The sequence below is a fragment of the Syngnathus leptorhynchus genome, chromosome 2 (assembly GCF_054491065.1).
Source record: "Syngnathus leptorhynchus isolate UIUO chromosome 2, UIUO_Slep, whole genome shotgun sequence".
Classification (NCBI taxonomy): Eukaryota; Metazoa; Chordata; class Actinopteri; order Syngnathiformes; family Syngnathidae; genus Syngnathus; species Syngnathus leptorhynchus.
Genome location: NC_141196.1, coordinates 20,432,113 through 20,446,409, shown reverse-complemented (window position 1 = coordinate 20,446,409; position 14,297 = coordinate 20,432,113). Strand labels below are relative to the sequence as shown.

The 14,297-nt window shown below is 37.6% G+C and overlaps 1 protein-coding gene across 1 annotated transcript in view; it reads right to left on the bottom strand.

Annotated features, from left to right (window-relative positions):
* Positions 1–14,297, bottom strand: part of tenm1 (teneurin transmembrane protein 1) — a 175,665-nt gene that overhangs the window by 52,722 nt on the left and 108,646 nt on the right. Inside the window, exons 15-20 of the mRNA XM_085905448.1 lie at positions 13,890–14,009; positions 13,490–13,751; positions 12,691–12,976; positions 5,717–5,860; positions 2,622–2,874; positions 1,934–1,954 (exon numbers count right to left, since the gene is read on the bottom strand). Coding sequence (XP_085761574.1) covers positions 1,934–1,954; positions 2,622–2,874; positions 5,717–5,860; positions 12,691–12,976; positions 13,490–13,751; positions 13,890–14,009 — 1,086 coding nt within the window. The remainder of the gene's footprint in view (positions 1–1,933; positions 1,955–2,621; positions 2,875–5,716; positions 5,861–12,690; positions 12,977–13,489; positions 13,752–13,889; positions 14,010–14,297) is intronic.

Below are 14,297 nucleotides of genomic sequence, written 5' to 3'. Positions count from 1 at the left end.
TTTCCCCTTTCTTTGCACCTGGCATGCTCCTCAATAGCCAAAACAGATGTGGACTCAGCCGTATCACTGAACAAATTTCACATGGGCAATTTAGCATTTTCTTCTCATAGATATTGTTGGTATATCATAAGACTGTGCAGTTGGCCACTTTAAATGTTAATTGACTACCCCTGATCTAATCAAAACACTCAAAGGGGAAAAATCCCATGTTGATTATTAATTTGAACATCCATCCAGCATCCAACACCCGGACAGCTCCTGGACAGTGCTGCATTTTTCTGTAAGACAGGTGTCTTCAAACCTGGACATAGAGGGCCAGTTTTATGAATGTTTTGCATGTCTCCTTGCTGCCAAACACTTGATTAAAATGATCAGGATTGTTATTAAGCTTCAGCAAGTCCTTGCTGATTATATGATCAGGTGTGTGGGCAACAGGGAGAAATAAATCGCAGAGGAAACCGGCCCTCGAAGAACAGGATTGAAGACCCCTCTCTTATAGAAAAATAATGCGTATAGTCCGGGGGCTGTCAGTCATTTGAGTCCATTAAGCGTAAAACTGTTTGCAGAACTCTGCACTGAATTGCACATACATAATTTAAACTTGATCCAAGGAGAGTTTTTCACCGAGTTTCAAAGTGTGTCACTGCTCTGTGCAGCATTAAATATTTGTTGGGCCTCTTAAAGTGTCAGCAAGCATTGCCCGTGGACAGAGCTGATTACAAATCACTTTACTGTCTCATTTCTAAATTAGAAACTCATCTCAAAAGGCAAGCATCCAATTAAAGGGAAATGAACATAACAACCAAATCGGCTCCAATGACATGTAATTTAATTTAAAAAAAGCTTTCCAAGGTAACTGACTCGATCATATTGACTATAGGTCTCTCAGGCTATTTTATAGAGAATGTCTACCTCTTATGTGTTCCTTTTGAAGACAACGAACTGACATTAGTTTTACACTGAGTACATCCCATATTGTCTCCTCTGAGGGCACCTTGCTTTAAAAAACCTGCTTGCTGATAGACACTTTGCAGAGAAAAATGTGAAGAGGAAAGCTTTGAGAGCTGAATATGGAATATGGATGAATAATTAATGCATTTGACTTGGGAGAACAATAGTATAGCATAATAATGAAATATGCTCCAAACAGTAAAAAGCAGCCATGGAAGCAGGAAGTAAAGAAGAAACCCCCAGAGTGATGAAAGGGTATCTTAAGTGCCTCAAGAAGAATAGACTTCATATGCATTAGGGTTTACAACGTTACATTTTTTGGTTCGACATTTGCAGACAACCGCCTGTCAGATCATTTGACGGCCTGGTATGTATATCAACACCAAATACTGCTTTCAAATGTGATCAGCCATGAATAGAATGTCTATTTTCTTAGTTTTGCCTTATTCACACAAATATTTACATCGAAGTAAGTTAGCACTTTTTGCTCATTTTTCAATTGATGTATTATTAGATACAATAACTTAGTTACTCAACCTCTGCATGTAGCTGGTTAGCATCTATTACACCATAGAAATTCAACACAGTTCAAGCTGCTCATAAAGGTTAATGTAATACATACACATACACTGTGCCAGATGTCTAATTTTCTGTGAACTTGATGTAAAGAGCTCACGCTATCCAGGTTCAAAGCCATCAAAGACTGCATGGCCAAACCAAGCCCCATGCAGGCTTTCTTTGAACCAGGATATGAAAGAGGATAAACGTCCGCATCCAAGCAGCACAATTGTTGGCCCATGTGTATTAATACCATACATATTAAGTAAATATATAATTGTTCATACTGAGGACGATTTGTGTATCAAATTCACTGCAACGAGTGTGGCTAACCAACAAAACTAAATTAGCTATTAAATGCATTTTCTCACATAATGTGTTGTATGTGTGTGACAAAAAAAAAGTGTATATTGTCCTTTCTCACCTGTGTCTGGTGTCCCGGTTCCTGATAAGAATCCACGATAGAGCATTTAAAGAAGAAGAAGAAAGAATGAGCAGAAGCCAAAAATGTAACTCACAATTCTAGCGAGAACTGAAAAAAAATCACAATGGACTGTAAGTAAGTTTTATCCCGATAAAGTATAATTAAGGTTGATTAAAATTGATGCATTGGTTCATCAAATATTAATTCAAGCAGGAAGCCGTTTGCGGTTTCTTCCCACAGGAAAGTGAAGTATTAAATATAGTCGCAATAAAAGTCTGGAGCAGAAATATTAGTAAGAGATGCAATAACACCGGCAACTATGAGTTAAGTTACATAAGAAGAACGCTTTAAAGGACACATGAGAGTGAAATTCCATTGAGAAACTGCGCTTGAGAAAATAGAGCAATAGAGACTGCAGTGCCTGTAGCACGGTGTGATATTGTCATAATCCACCACAAAAACATAATTTCACAGTAAAGACTCTCTGCCTGAGTAGATTAGAGTGTGCAAAGTCAGAAATGCACACACACTGCTTCTGCATGAAGACAAACTGAAATCTAAAGTATGACAACTGCACATTCTCATGAGAATGAAACCCATTCAATCATATTCACTGAATGTGTTCATAACATAGTATGATAGCAATTAATTTGAATGCAATTCTGCTTAAATTCTGCTTCCAACTCACTTTAGTTCCAAAATGGTTCTGGTGTAACCATCTGGATGCACCCTGCGGATGAAGTTGAAGTCTCCAACATAGAGTGAACCATCGGGCCCACTGGACAGTGCCACAGGGGCATATAGCATCAGGTCACGGGCTGCACCGCTGCAACTTGGCCCGCAGGGGACGCTCCGATAGAATCCGTTCCCCATAACTGTGGCGATAACCGCGGGCTGCTGGGAGAGGAAAACGTTTTCCCCATTTCCCTTGTGGAGGATTCCTGGGAAAAGAGGAATGGGTTAAGTATATCACTGCTTATATTAACACTTGATGGATTTTGGAACACAAAAAGTGGAGCGTGAGCTAGTCCTTCGTGGTTCTCAGCACTGTCCAACAGAGAGAGCTTCTAAGTCCATAACAACTATGAATATTAATTGTTTTTAGAACTGCCAAACCATAACAATAACTACAAAATGTAACCTCCACTATACGTATGTATGAACAATATAATGGGGAAACATACCGATAACTGCCCATTACAAACCTTAATGTGTTTGTAACTGTTCAGAATGCGAGATCTGGGGCTGCTTGGGAAAACCTTTGTTTTATGGAGAAGGTTGAATTTGATTTTGACGTTTCCCTTATCTCTTTTTCTTTGTTCCTGTGTGTGTGATTAGCTGACTTGTGCTAATGTTCTGCATCTGTGTCCAGTTGTCTCCCTTTCCCTTCGGTCCTTTAATTCAAGTCTTTTTCTGCAGGGTTAAGTGTAGTGTTTCATTACTACCGGTAGTTTGTTTTGTGCCCTGTACGGTGTATTGTACACGACAGGTATATTGCTCTTAAAAAGGGTCCACAGTGTGCACTGAGTAGGTTAAATCTATATGTTCAAATACCACATATAATTTGTATTCATTATATTCAATAAACTAGCGACTTTTAAGTAAAGGACTTGCAGTCTTTAGTGATGTGTCACGCTTTAAGAGAGGTACAGTTCCTTGAAAAAGTTCCGGTATTCATTCCACTTCGACGTCCTCTCATTTTTTGTGACGTTACGATCACAAACTTGAATGGATTTTGTTGAGATTTAATGTTATAGACCAACACAATGTAGCATATAACTATGAAGTCTATTGAAAATAAGCCATGTGAAATAACAAAAAATAAATAACAGTAAAATAATAATAATAATCAAAGTCATCAAAGCAAAATAATAATCAACATTTTAAACAACTATAAATCTGAAATGTGTGGTGTACATTTGTATTACCAGCATCATTAAGACAGAGGAAGTCAGCAGACAGGTAAACTGTGGCAAAGGGAATAGCCTGGCTAGATTGTCCCAAACTTTGAACATCTCGTGGGCCAATATTCATTCCATAATAAAAAATGGAAAAATTCTGATACAAATGCGAACCTACAAAAACATGACTTTCCACCAAAATGTACACAGCAAGTGAGACCATTGGACTAAGAAGCTGGGAAGCACATAGTCATTGTGGAGAACTACAGAAAAACACAGCTCAAGTGGCAGAAACTGTCCACAGGACAACTATGAGATATGCACGCCACAAGACATTAGTGAAAGAAAGGCTATTTTTTTTTTTTTTGTTGGAGACACTGCAAACATGTGGAAAAGGTGCTTTTGTCAGAAAACACCAAAAGGGAACACTTTGGAGTCTACAGTAAATGCAAAGTGCTGTGTGTGGTGGAAAATGAATGCTATGAGAAGTTGGACTGAGCTAAATATTAGCCTGGAAATCCCTACTCAATCCTGTACCAACAATTAAGTGAACCAGTCCAACCTGCAGTTGAGGGTTCACAATGCTTTCATGAAGGAAGGAATCGGGATTGGCTTGCGAGGCTTTAGCTACTAGATACAGATACATGAGAGAGGCCCTAAACAGAAAGAAGCTCAAAGAATATTCATGTGTTCCATAATTGGTCAGTGGAAGTCCAGACCTAAATCCTATAAAATGCCCGTGTGTGGATTAAGTACGGAAAAGTCAGCCGCAATTGAGTCTGCGCCATTTAAACCGAAGCGCCTTATGGTGTGGAGAATACAATATACTTGAAAATTATTCATCATCCATTTTCAAAGAAGAATAGGAAACTATTTTGTTGACTAGAAGTGCAAAATACACACTGCATTTGTCAGAATTTCATTTGCCAACATTTTGGAAATCTATTAATAACTTTCACTCTACTTCATAAGTATTATAATTATTTTGTCTTGGTCAATCATTTAAAAACAATAAAGGGATCATCCCCATTAGTTTTTTTTTTCAGCCAGTGAGGCCGTTTTATGACTGATGCTGCCAGGATCACAACAGACAGCCTAACAAGTCACTATTTTATGACGGAAGTAGCATACAAAAGGACAACATACGTATCAGGTGATAAAAATAATAGCCATGATCTTGCTGCAGAAAAATCTGTCCGGAAATGTCTTTTGGACTGCCCAGTCCAGTGTACCGCTATCGCCACACACTGAAGCACAGCTGAACTTTTACACAGCTCGTGCTCTTTTTAATTACTACTCATGTGTTTTAATGTAGCCAAATTCATTATACAGTTGGTTGCATTTGCATATTACTCTGTTTCCATTGTCAGACAATAGTGTGAGCACACTGCATTTATTTATTTATGTTCACAGTCCATTTGCTAACTACCAAAGCTGGTGCAGTGTGGTGACAAACTGATTTTACAATCACAAAGAACTTTACCAAAACAAACATGGATTCAAGTTATCTGTCTGTACTGACATTTAAAATGATGAATTACAAAAAATGTGAAACACAATCTTATACTTACTGAGTTGATTAGGTCTTCATTTAGCATCTTTAGAGATGCCAAGAAGCAGCTAGTAGTAAGATCAGACTTATACAGAAATACATTGATGTAAAATAAATATCTCTTTCTGCAGGCCTTGTAATTATTGAGATTTGTAAATAGGGTGCACTAATCTCAATTTTCTCAGATCAATCAATTATCTAAAAAAAGAACGATTGGTAATTCACTCAAATAGAACTGAATCCATGTGATCGGTATAGGCCGATCACATTCATGGCCTATAAGTAAAATGTTCAACTTTTACTCAATATGTATTTGGGACATATACTCACCGCTACGAATGTTGAGGGAATGATGTTTGTCCAAGGACCAACCTCCGAGGTGAGAGGGCACCATCTCAAAGCCCTGCATGAGAGCTGTTCTCCTCTCCCATTGTATCACTCCAGGACACGATTCATACTCATAGCCGACTGATACTGAAAGCACACAAGTGGGGGTCTTAAATTCACGCCATTAGGTTTTGCAGTACAACTTGTACAATGTGACAGCTTGAAAATTTCTACCTGGTGTAGATTTTCTTTACATAAACTATCTAAGGATTTTTCCCAAGAATTATCAAGAAGAATGATTAATTATTAGCAAAAGTTAAGAAATAAAGCTGAGTTGACTTGACAGTGCGCTGAATCCAATTTGGTCATTTAGCAAGAGCGCAGTTATATATCATTTACGTCTGATGAAATAAAGGTGGAAGCTACCAACAGTATTTGACTATAATTCTAAAAAGTATGTTTGGTCCAAACTCAACACTGCTCATCATCCTCAAACGAACTTCATAGTGACAGTGCAGTATGGTGGTGACAATTGCTTTATAGATTTAGGCCAATTAACGGTGGAACGAGTATTGAAATTATTTACCTTGGTCTCATTTTTTACATCACAGAGTTCTGCATTTGTAGATTTTTGTGTAGACACTGTATATCCACATAAACATTTTGTACACCCCAAAAACAAGAAGACTTGCGTCTTGTGCAGATTCTTGTGTCAAATAATTGGTCTTATTTTGGTACAAATGAATGCACGTGCTATATATCTTAGTTTGATATGCAATCCATTTTTGTAGTTTTTAGTTGAATGTTAGTCTTCACAAACATTTCAAAAGCAGACTGTACAATGATTAGCTCTTTTCAATGAGCTGTTTCATGTTACTCAAATTGTTCTCAAGAGCTGTATAATCCAGTGCATAGTGATGGAGTTTTTAGGGACCAGGGTTCGGATGCCTGCGTTCAACCCATATGGAAACATCTTTACTTCATTTCATTGGCTCCATGCCTGCAGTAACTGTGAAGTAGAATTTAATCTCTCTCAAACCTATATTGTATGTTGGGCTGAACCAGATGAAAGGTCTGTACAGCAAAACCTCATCAGTGAGTCTGTCTGCAAAGATCAGTATGAAGAAGCAGTGTAATCAAAAGGAGTCAGTCTTGTATGAGGGAAGCCAAAAATGTAGTGCCTGGCCTCTTTGTTGTATTGCTACACTGTGTAGCTTCTCACAACAGCTTGACAGAAAATTAGTCTTTGAATCACATGGCAAAAATGCAACCGTATTGTGAAAGAAATAAAATGGCTTACAAAACAATGCCTTTCATGTTTATTATTAACAACAGTCACTTTACCATACCCCCACCCCTTTAAGTGTTGTTATGCAAATGCAAGAAATAAAACACTTTATATTCAAACCAGCAGACGATGATTGCAGTTAATGCAAACGCATGAAAAAAACTGAACACAATTATGAAGTGGCAATAAAAGAGAGCTTGACATCTCTGACATAAATACGGTTCAGGAGGACCTGGCATTGTCAAACAATGTAGGCACTAATCTAACTTTTGTGGACCCAAATGCATGATAATTGACATGTTCTCAAAGGGATTTAAGGAGCTCAGTGAGCAGAAATATCGCTTGAGTCAGTGGAATACATAAGTGGGGCTATCAAATTATGTAACAACTCAAACTTTCACCTCGTAAAGAAAGAAAATATCAAAAGGCATGCAAGGTAAGTCCAATGGCTCCAATCAATAAAGATGTGGCTGAAACAATTACTATGTTAACCCAGCAGCCTAGGTTACGGATATTGCAATCAGATCTAAAGTCTGTCCGTTTTAAATAATTGTCTCAAAATGCAGTCACTGGACTACAGAATTTTGAGTGTCAGTGAAAGTGCCTCTTCATAGGTCTACATTCTAATTCCACCTGTCAATGGACTCATATGACAAAGATGAATTGTGCTACATTCTTCTTTTTCAAAACATTCCGCTGATGATCACTATTTGTTCAATGAATTAAATTTCAACAAAGATTCAGAGGGACTCTACCACGCTGGTGCCGCTTGGACCTTTATTAAATACTGGACACCAAAATTGAGTAAGACCATCTGTGCTAAAAAAAAAAAAAAATCGACATGCTTTGCAATGGTCTACTACTGAGCCTATGTATGAAAATGGCCTGATATAAAAGACGCCGAGCTGTCAGCCAAAATCACAAACACGCTAAAATGTACCTGCCCTGTCACAAAATTGACTATGCACCCCTTTTTATGCAGAGCACGGTCTACTCTGTAACCAAATTGTCAGGTGCGTCAGGGGATCGGTATCTCTCTGCACCAGAATGTCCAAATTGGAACAACGCTGTCTGTCAAAATCTTAAACACGGTCAACTGGAAACCCCGACACAAAGATGAATTTGCGTGTGTTTCCACATCCTAAAATCACAACAGATATTTTGCAGGTGGTAAACATATACACACCCTTACAAACAAATGCACATGCACTATAGGTCAGGTGAAAGCTTTCAATCTCCTCTGTTGAAGTCTCTGGCATGTGTTCTCCCCAGCAAACAGAGCATGAGCTCCATTTCTTTCTGACTCTGGCTGTGTGTGTATGTAGACATACAATCAGTGTTTGTGTGGGTGGCTACGCCAGCAAAGCAGAAGAAAGACGAGGGAGGAAATGTTTAGGGGTGAACAAGTGTAGACAGATGAAAAAACAAAACAAACAAACTGGAAGACAGCATGAGACAAGGCAGGACCAGGGATGAGATGAGAAAGAATGGAGAAAATAAATAAGGAGAAGACCGTACCACTGAGAAAGAAAATCAACTCAGGAGGAAGAGAAGCACAAAAGCCAAAGATGGGAGAGATCTCTGTTTAGACAGGGAGGTAAATAGAGCGAGTGAAATTTTGATAGGACAAAAGGTGACATTAAAACATGAGTGGAAAGGATAAACACCTTTTGATTTATCTGAACAAAGTTTCAAAGTGGTATAATATGATACCTTTGTATCTGGGAGTTTGAAGGAAAACAAACTTATATATAAAAATATATATATATACACATATATATATATATATATATATATATATATATATATATATATATATATATATACACATATATATATATATATATATATATATATATATATATATACACATATATATATATATACACATATATATATATATATATATATATATATATATATACACATATATATATATATACACATATATATATATATATATATATATATATATATATATATATATATATATATATATATATATATATATATATATATATATATATATATATATATATATATATATATATATATAAAACCTTATAGAACATATATCAAGGGCCCTACATGTTATATGTGGCCTGTTCAAGCCAGAAAACAGGAAAGACCCTTTAAAGATTACAGTGCCCACAGACTAAATAACAAAATTATTCAATTACAGTCTGTGTCCCGAAATGCATCTTGAGTTTTTGATTTGTGCAATGCCCACAGCCAGTTTCTATAAAGCAGAGTAATTTCCGAGGTGAGTTATGTTGTTTAAAATAGGAGAGATGTGTTTTAAGGAGGGGATGACCTGTATACACCTAAATCTCTATTTTACTCGCTTCGATTCTTCACAATTTTCTGTCTAACGCAGTTTGGTCATGGACCCCATTTTTTTTTGTGATGAATACATTTTTAAGTAGTATTTCAAATGGATGATATCAGGACTGTACAATGCTAAATGACTACCGTGCTTGGATCTAGTGATTTGATGAATTTCCGTGATCAATTTAACAATTTGATAATAAGAAGTCGGGCTGTTTTATTACAGTGTTACGGATAGCTAGGATTGATTTTATTTCTGAAAGGGGGAAGTTCGTGGAAGCACCTCATCGACAGTCACTCACAAGTCAAAGAGCGTGGCTGGACACAGTCGTAGAATATGTGGCTGCTTTATTCACTCTTCCATCCAATTCACATAGCATAAAAATGACTCAATCCGCCTGATGTTGTCATCTGTGTATTGCTTATTGCTTATTGCTGTATTTTAATATATATATATATATATATATATATATATATATATATATATATATATATATATATATATATATATATATATATATATATATATATATATATATATATTAATAATATGTGAACAGACTTCGATGTGTGTGGAGGAAACGGACCCTGATGTAAATTAACGTAACAAAGGCCTCCTTCGGCTGCCTATAAACATGCCTTTCTAAGAAAAAGAAAAAACAAGACTTTCTATACAACGCACTTTTGGAGTTAACTTGAAATTGTGGACCCCAAAATCAGCATGATAATCGAGATTTAGGTGTAGTAAAACTGAATGTCCGAGCTTTTATAACTCAGAAAATTAAACAAAATGTCACCGTACTTTACTCTATGTTGTCTCACAAGACTTCATTTCAGAGGGTGTCTAAATGATTATTGTGAAGTTGTCGTTGTCGGCTGACTGCACTTGTCTTGTTGACTGAGGAGGCTTGATAGTCGAAGCCCGTTTTACATTGCCGTCACAAACCGTTGCTACCAACATCATCAACACGCCATCCTGAAATCACCTTCCATCCCTAATTAAAGACACCAAAAATATCTAATCCTCTACGCTGACATTGTATGATATAGTGTAGCAGTATAGTATTAGTGGTTATCGTGGCTAGCATCTAACCGCTAAGTGAATGACCCACATAGGCTGGCGAGAGCTCCCGGATTACTTGTCAAAGTCAGTTTAGCAGAGATGCGAAATCCAGATTAGTTTTTTTCTAAAATGGTGGAAGACTACATAGTGGGCCCACTTCATGTCACCACTCTACACAGAGTCCACTGCATTAAGTTGACTCAATGCATTTTCTTCATGAAGCCAGCTCAAAGCCTAATTGTTTCCTACCTGCTGCTGCAGGTGGTATTTTAACTAGGAATTACTCCACAGTATATTTATTTCCATTCCTCCATTTCAAAGTACATCTCCATTGACAGATCTTGACAAGGTGATCTAAACCATTGGTTTACAATATGTATTATCTTGCCAATTTTGTAAAATGGTTTTACAAAATGGAGCGACATGATCCTGGATTGTATACTGTAGGAGTGCCCAGCCAGTTGATCACATAGATTGACCACGGATTGCTCCCAAGTCATCATTGTTAGGGTTGAATAGATTAGGTTGATCATATTATGTTGGAATGTAATCAGTGGTGATTGACCTAAGCTTGTCCTGTCTTAACAAAGGAGTAGAACAAAGTGCTAAGATCCTTTGCACTGATTGACCAATTGTAGAAGACGCAATCAAAGTTGTTTTGTCTACTCAACATCGTAAAACATCCCCCGCTATGATGTGATCAGAGGCCAGGTGTTTCAACCCCCACCTTGGCCACCACACATGTAAATTGTCACCCCCACCCTTCTTTTCTCAATAAATACTCTCTTGCATGGGTGCAGCGGCAGACTTTGTTCGAACAGTGCTGTGTCAACAGCATCGAACAATTTCTCCACTTGCAGAAGTAATTCTCCACGTGTAAGTGTTCAAAGGGCGTACTGTCTCCTGTGTGATTCTTGCACAATAAGTTAGAGTCGGAACATCTCTAACAATCATTGTCTCAGGTAAATGCAACATGCCCCACTCCCTGTACTGTAGTCTTGACAAAAGATGAGTTTTGTAATTTAGGCCACTTTGTCCTGCTTTTGAAATCAATTACAATAATCTGACAGCGAAAATTAGCCTACTTGCCACCATATATTTCAATCTTAATGTTTCTCACAACTATAGAGTGTGAATTTGAGAAAATTATGCTATTTCCTGAGCTTGATAAAGTTATAAAAATCCTTCTTGAGAATTATTGTCTCACACATGAATTGTCTAAACTGGGGCTGCAAAATAGTGAGAAAAAAAAACACTGATATAGCTGTAAGTACTGCAAGATTGCTATTACTGTGGTATTTAAAATTATTTTGACTAATGTTACTAATACTCGTAGATACTGTTCTATCATTAGATGGCGATGCACAGTTTAGGTTGGATCTCATTGGTTACAGTCAGATAAAAACACAATTACATATGAAAATTGGACATCTTTGTGATATGCGTACCGCCATTATGACAATGACAATATTTCTTCTGTATTGTATGGCCCTAATTTAAACACACAAATATTTATGAGAATATTCATGAGCATTTTTTATAGGTTATCATTTCAACTTTTCTCTTTCTGGATGTCTTTGTTTTTATTTGAACACTTCCAAAACATTTAGTACAAAGAATATTTCTCTCATTCCCCAGTTAACTGGTCTGATTACCAAAATTGCTCCTCAAGGAAAAAAATATTTCAAGCCTTGTGAATATAGAAACAATTGAAGACAATAATACTTAGTACTTTTAATCTAATTAGATCAGCATTATCAGACACTGTTCATTACATTTATTGTCTTCTGTTTTGATGATGAGGTATAATTAATTGTCAAACAAGCTGTCGATAGCAAATAAATTAGTTTGATCCAACAAATAACCCACTAAAACTGCCTGTGCAAGATGAGTTTTTGTTTAATTATAGTTTAATTTAACTTAGTATGCCTAGTTTTTCACACAATATATTTTTTTGCTGTTCTTGCTTGCTAAGTACCATTATTGGTTTTGTTGTGGTATCAAATTTTTGGCATTAATTGTGTACTTCTCACACTGAGAGTGAACAAACAAACAAACAAACTAACAAACAAACAAACAAACAAACAAACAAACAAACAAACAAACAAACAAACAAACAAACGCATGTTGGTTTAAGTCTAAAGTATTTTCTTTCCCACGCAAACGCAGAGGTCACCGGGTGAGCAGCAGAATACACCCACTCAATGTAGCCACTGACAACACTTGAAATATATCTTGCAAAAACATTGTGCATTAAAAAAAAAAAAAAGAATTAAATGCGCATATTTCTCAACCTACCAGTAGCATGGGTGAGGCCCCACACCTTCTGGCCATAAACATCAGTTTTGTTCCAGACCAGTTTGTGGACCAAACCAGGCCCAGCAGGGTACCAGCGTTGGTACAACCTTCCCTGGACTGAAGCTTTAACATGCACTTTAGAGAGACCACCCTGAGGGGAGATGGGCGAGGATGCTGATGGAGGTGTGAGGAGGATACGCAGCAAGGAGAGGTAACCTGCAGCTCGGGTACTCAAATAGCTCAGCTTCATGAAGGCTCCTGGAATTGCAATTTCTTCCTGCACTGCCTGCAGGAAAACAGCAGACAAACATAAACGTTTATGGTGAAAATGTGTTTTATCATCACTGTATTATATGCTAATTGGTGTGCTTGGAAAGGGCATCACAAAACAGATCCTAAATTGGCACTCAGCATCGTAAATATAATTTTTCTTTCCGTATTTCAATAATTTGGTTTTGATTGTGATGTAATATACTTGGGATTTATGTTAAAATGATGGTTTAAAATGTGTCTTTGTTAAAAAGATCGCTAAGGCTTTTAGGACTTCAATATGTTCGTTCAAAATCATGATGCTTTATGGACAGATGGAAGCTGAGAGAAATATCAATAACTCTCCCGGTTGTGCTTCACCTTTTCGGCAGGATCACTATTATAAAACAGACCTTGAACTCATCTGATTTTTATTTTCTGGTTAAATACATTTACTGTTGTAGCTTCTTCATAAAACTTAAAACTGATTAACCTTATTTACCCTATTGTTGCAATAAATGCACAGATGACAATATTTCAGTCGGCCTACCTGAAGCTCTGGTACAGCAGGACCCTTCTCTGCACATGTCCCTGTGTATCTGGGAAGTGGGTATGGCAGCACCAGGGGATAAGGACTCAAAACAGTCCTGATATCACATTTTGGAGGCTGCACCTCTTCCCTGGACATAATGACTTGATCCAGAACCAGGAAGTTGTTGTTTGGGGTCCACACAGTGCGTGTTTGTGGCAGGAAAGGCGGGCGTTGGAACATTAGAGTAACCGACATTGCACCCAAAGTCACCAGGTCATAACTGAAGTGTCAGACAAGTCAAAAGATTAGTGGTGGAAAAGACATGTTTGTGTGTGTGTGTGTGTGTGTGTGTGTGTGTGTGTGTGTGTGTGTGTGTGCGTGTGGGTGTGCGTGTGTGCAGGTGTGTGAATTTTCGCACCTTCCATCTTGTCGACTTATGGTGTAACCATACTCAGGATGCTGAGGAAAGGTGATGTTGACGCCAACCAATGAAGACCCATCTTGCAAAGCAACATGGCCTCGAATAACAGCAACACGACTGGCATAACAAAGATAGAAAGCAGTCGATGAAAATCATAAAAGGACACAAAAGTGGACAAGACGAAACGTCCACCCTGCTATTGTCTATTCTGTCAATAAGATCACATTTCTCTGTCTGCATGTTTATTATCTGTCACGTCCGTGCCAGAGGACGCTCGGCCGGCAACTTCCCTCAGCCACACCCCTTCATTCCCCCCGGTCTTGTGTGGAAGCCCACGGTTAGAATCTCTTCCGTGTCCGGGTGGACTTCTGTTTCCTGTCTGCTGTCCGTGAGGCGCGGTCCCGC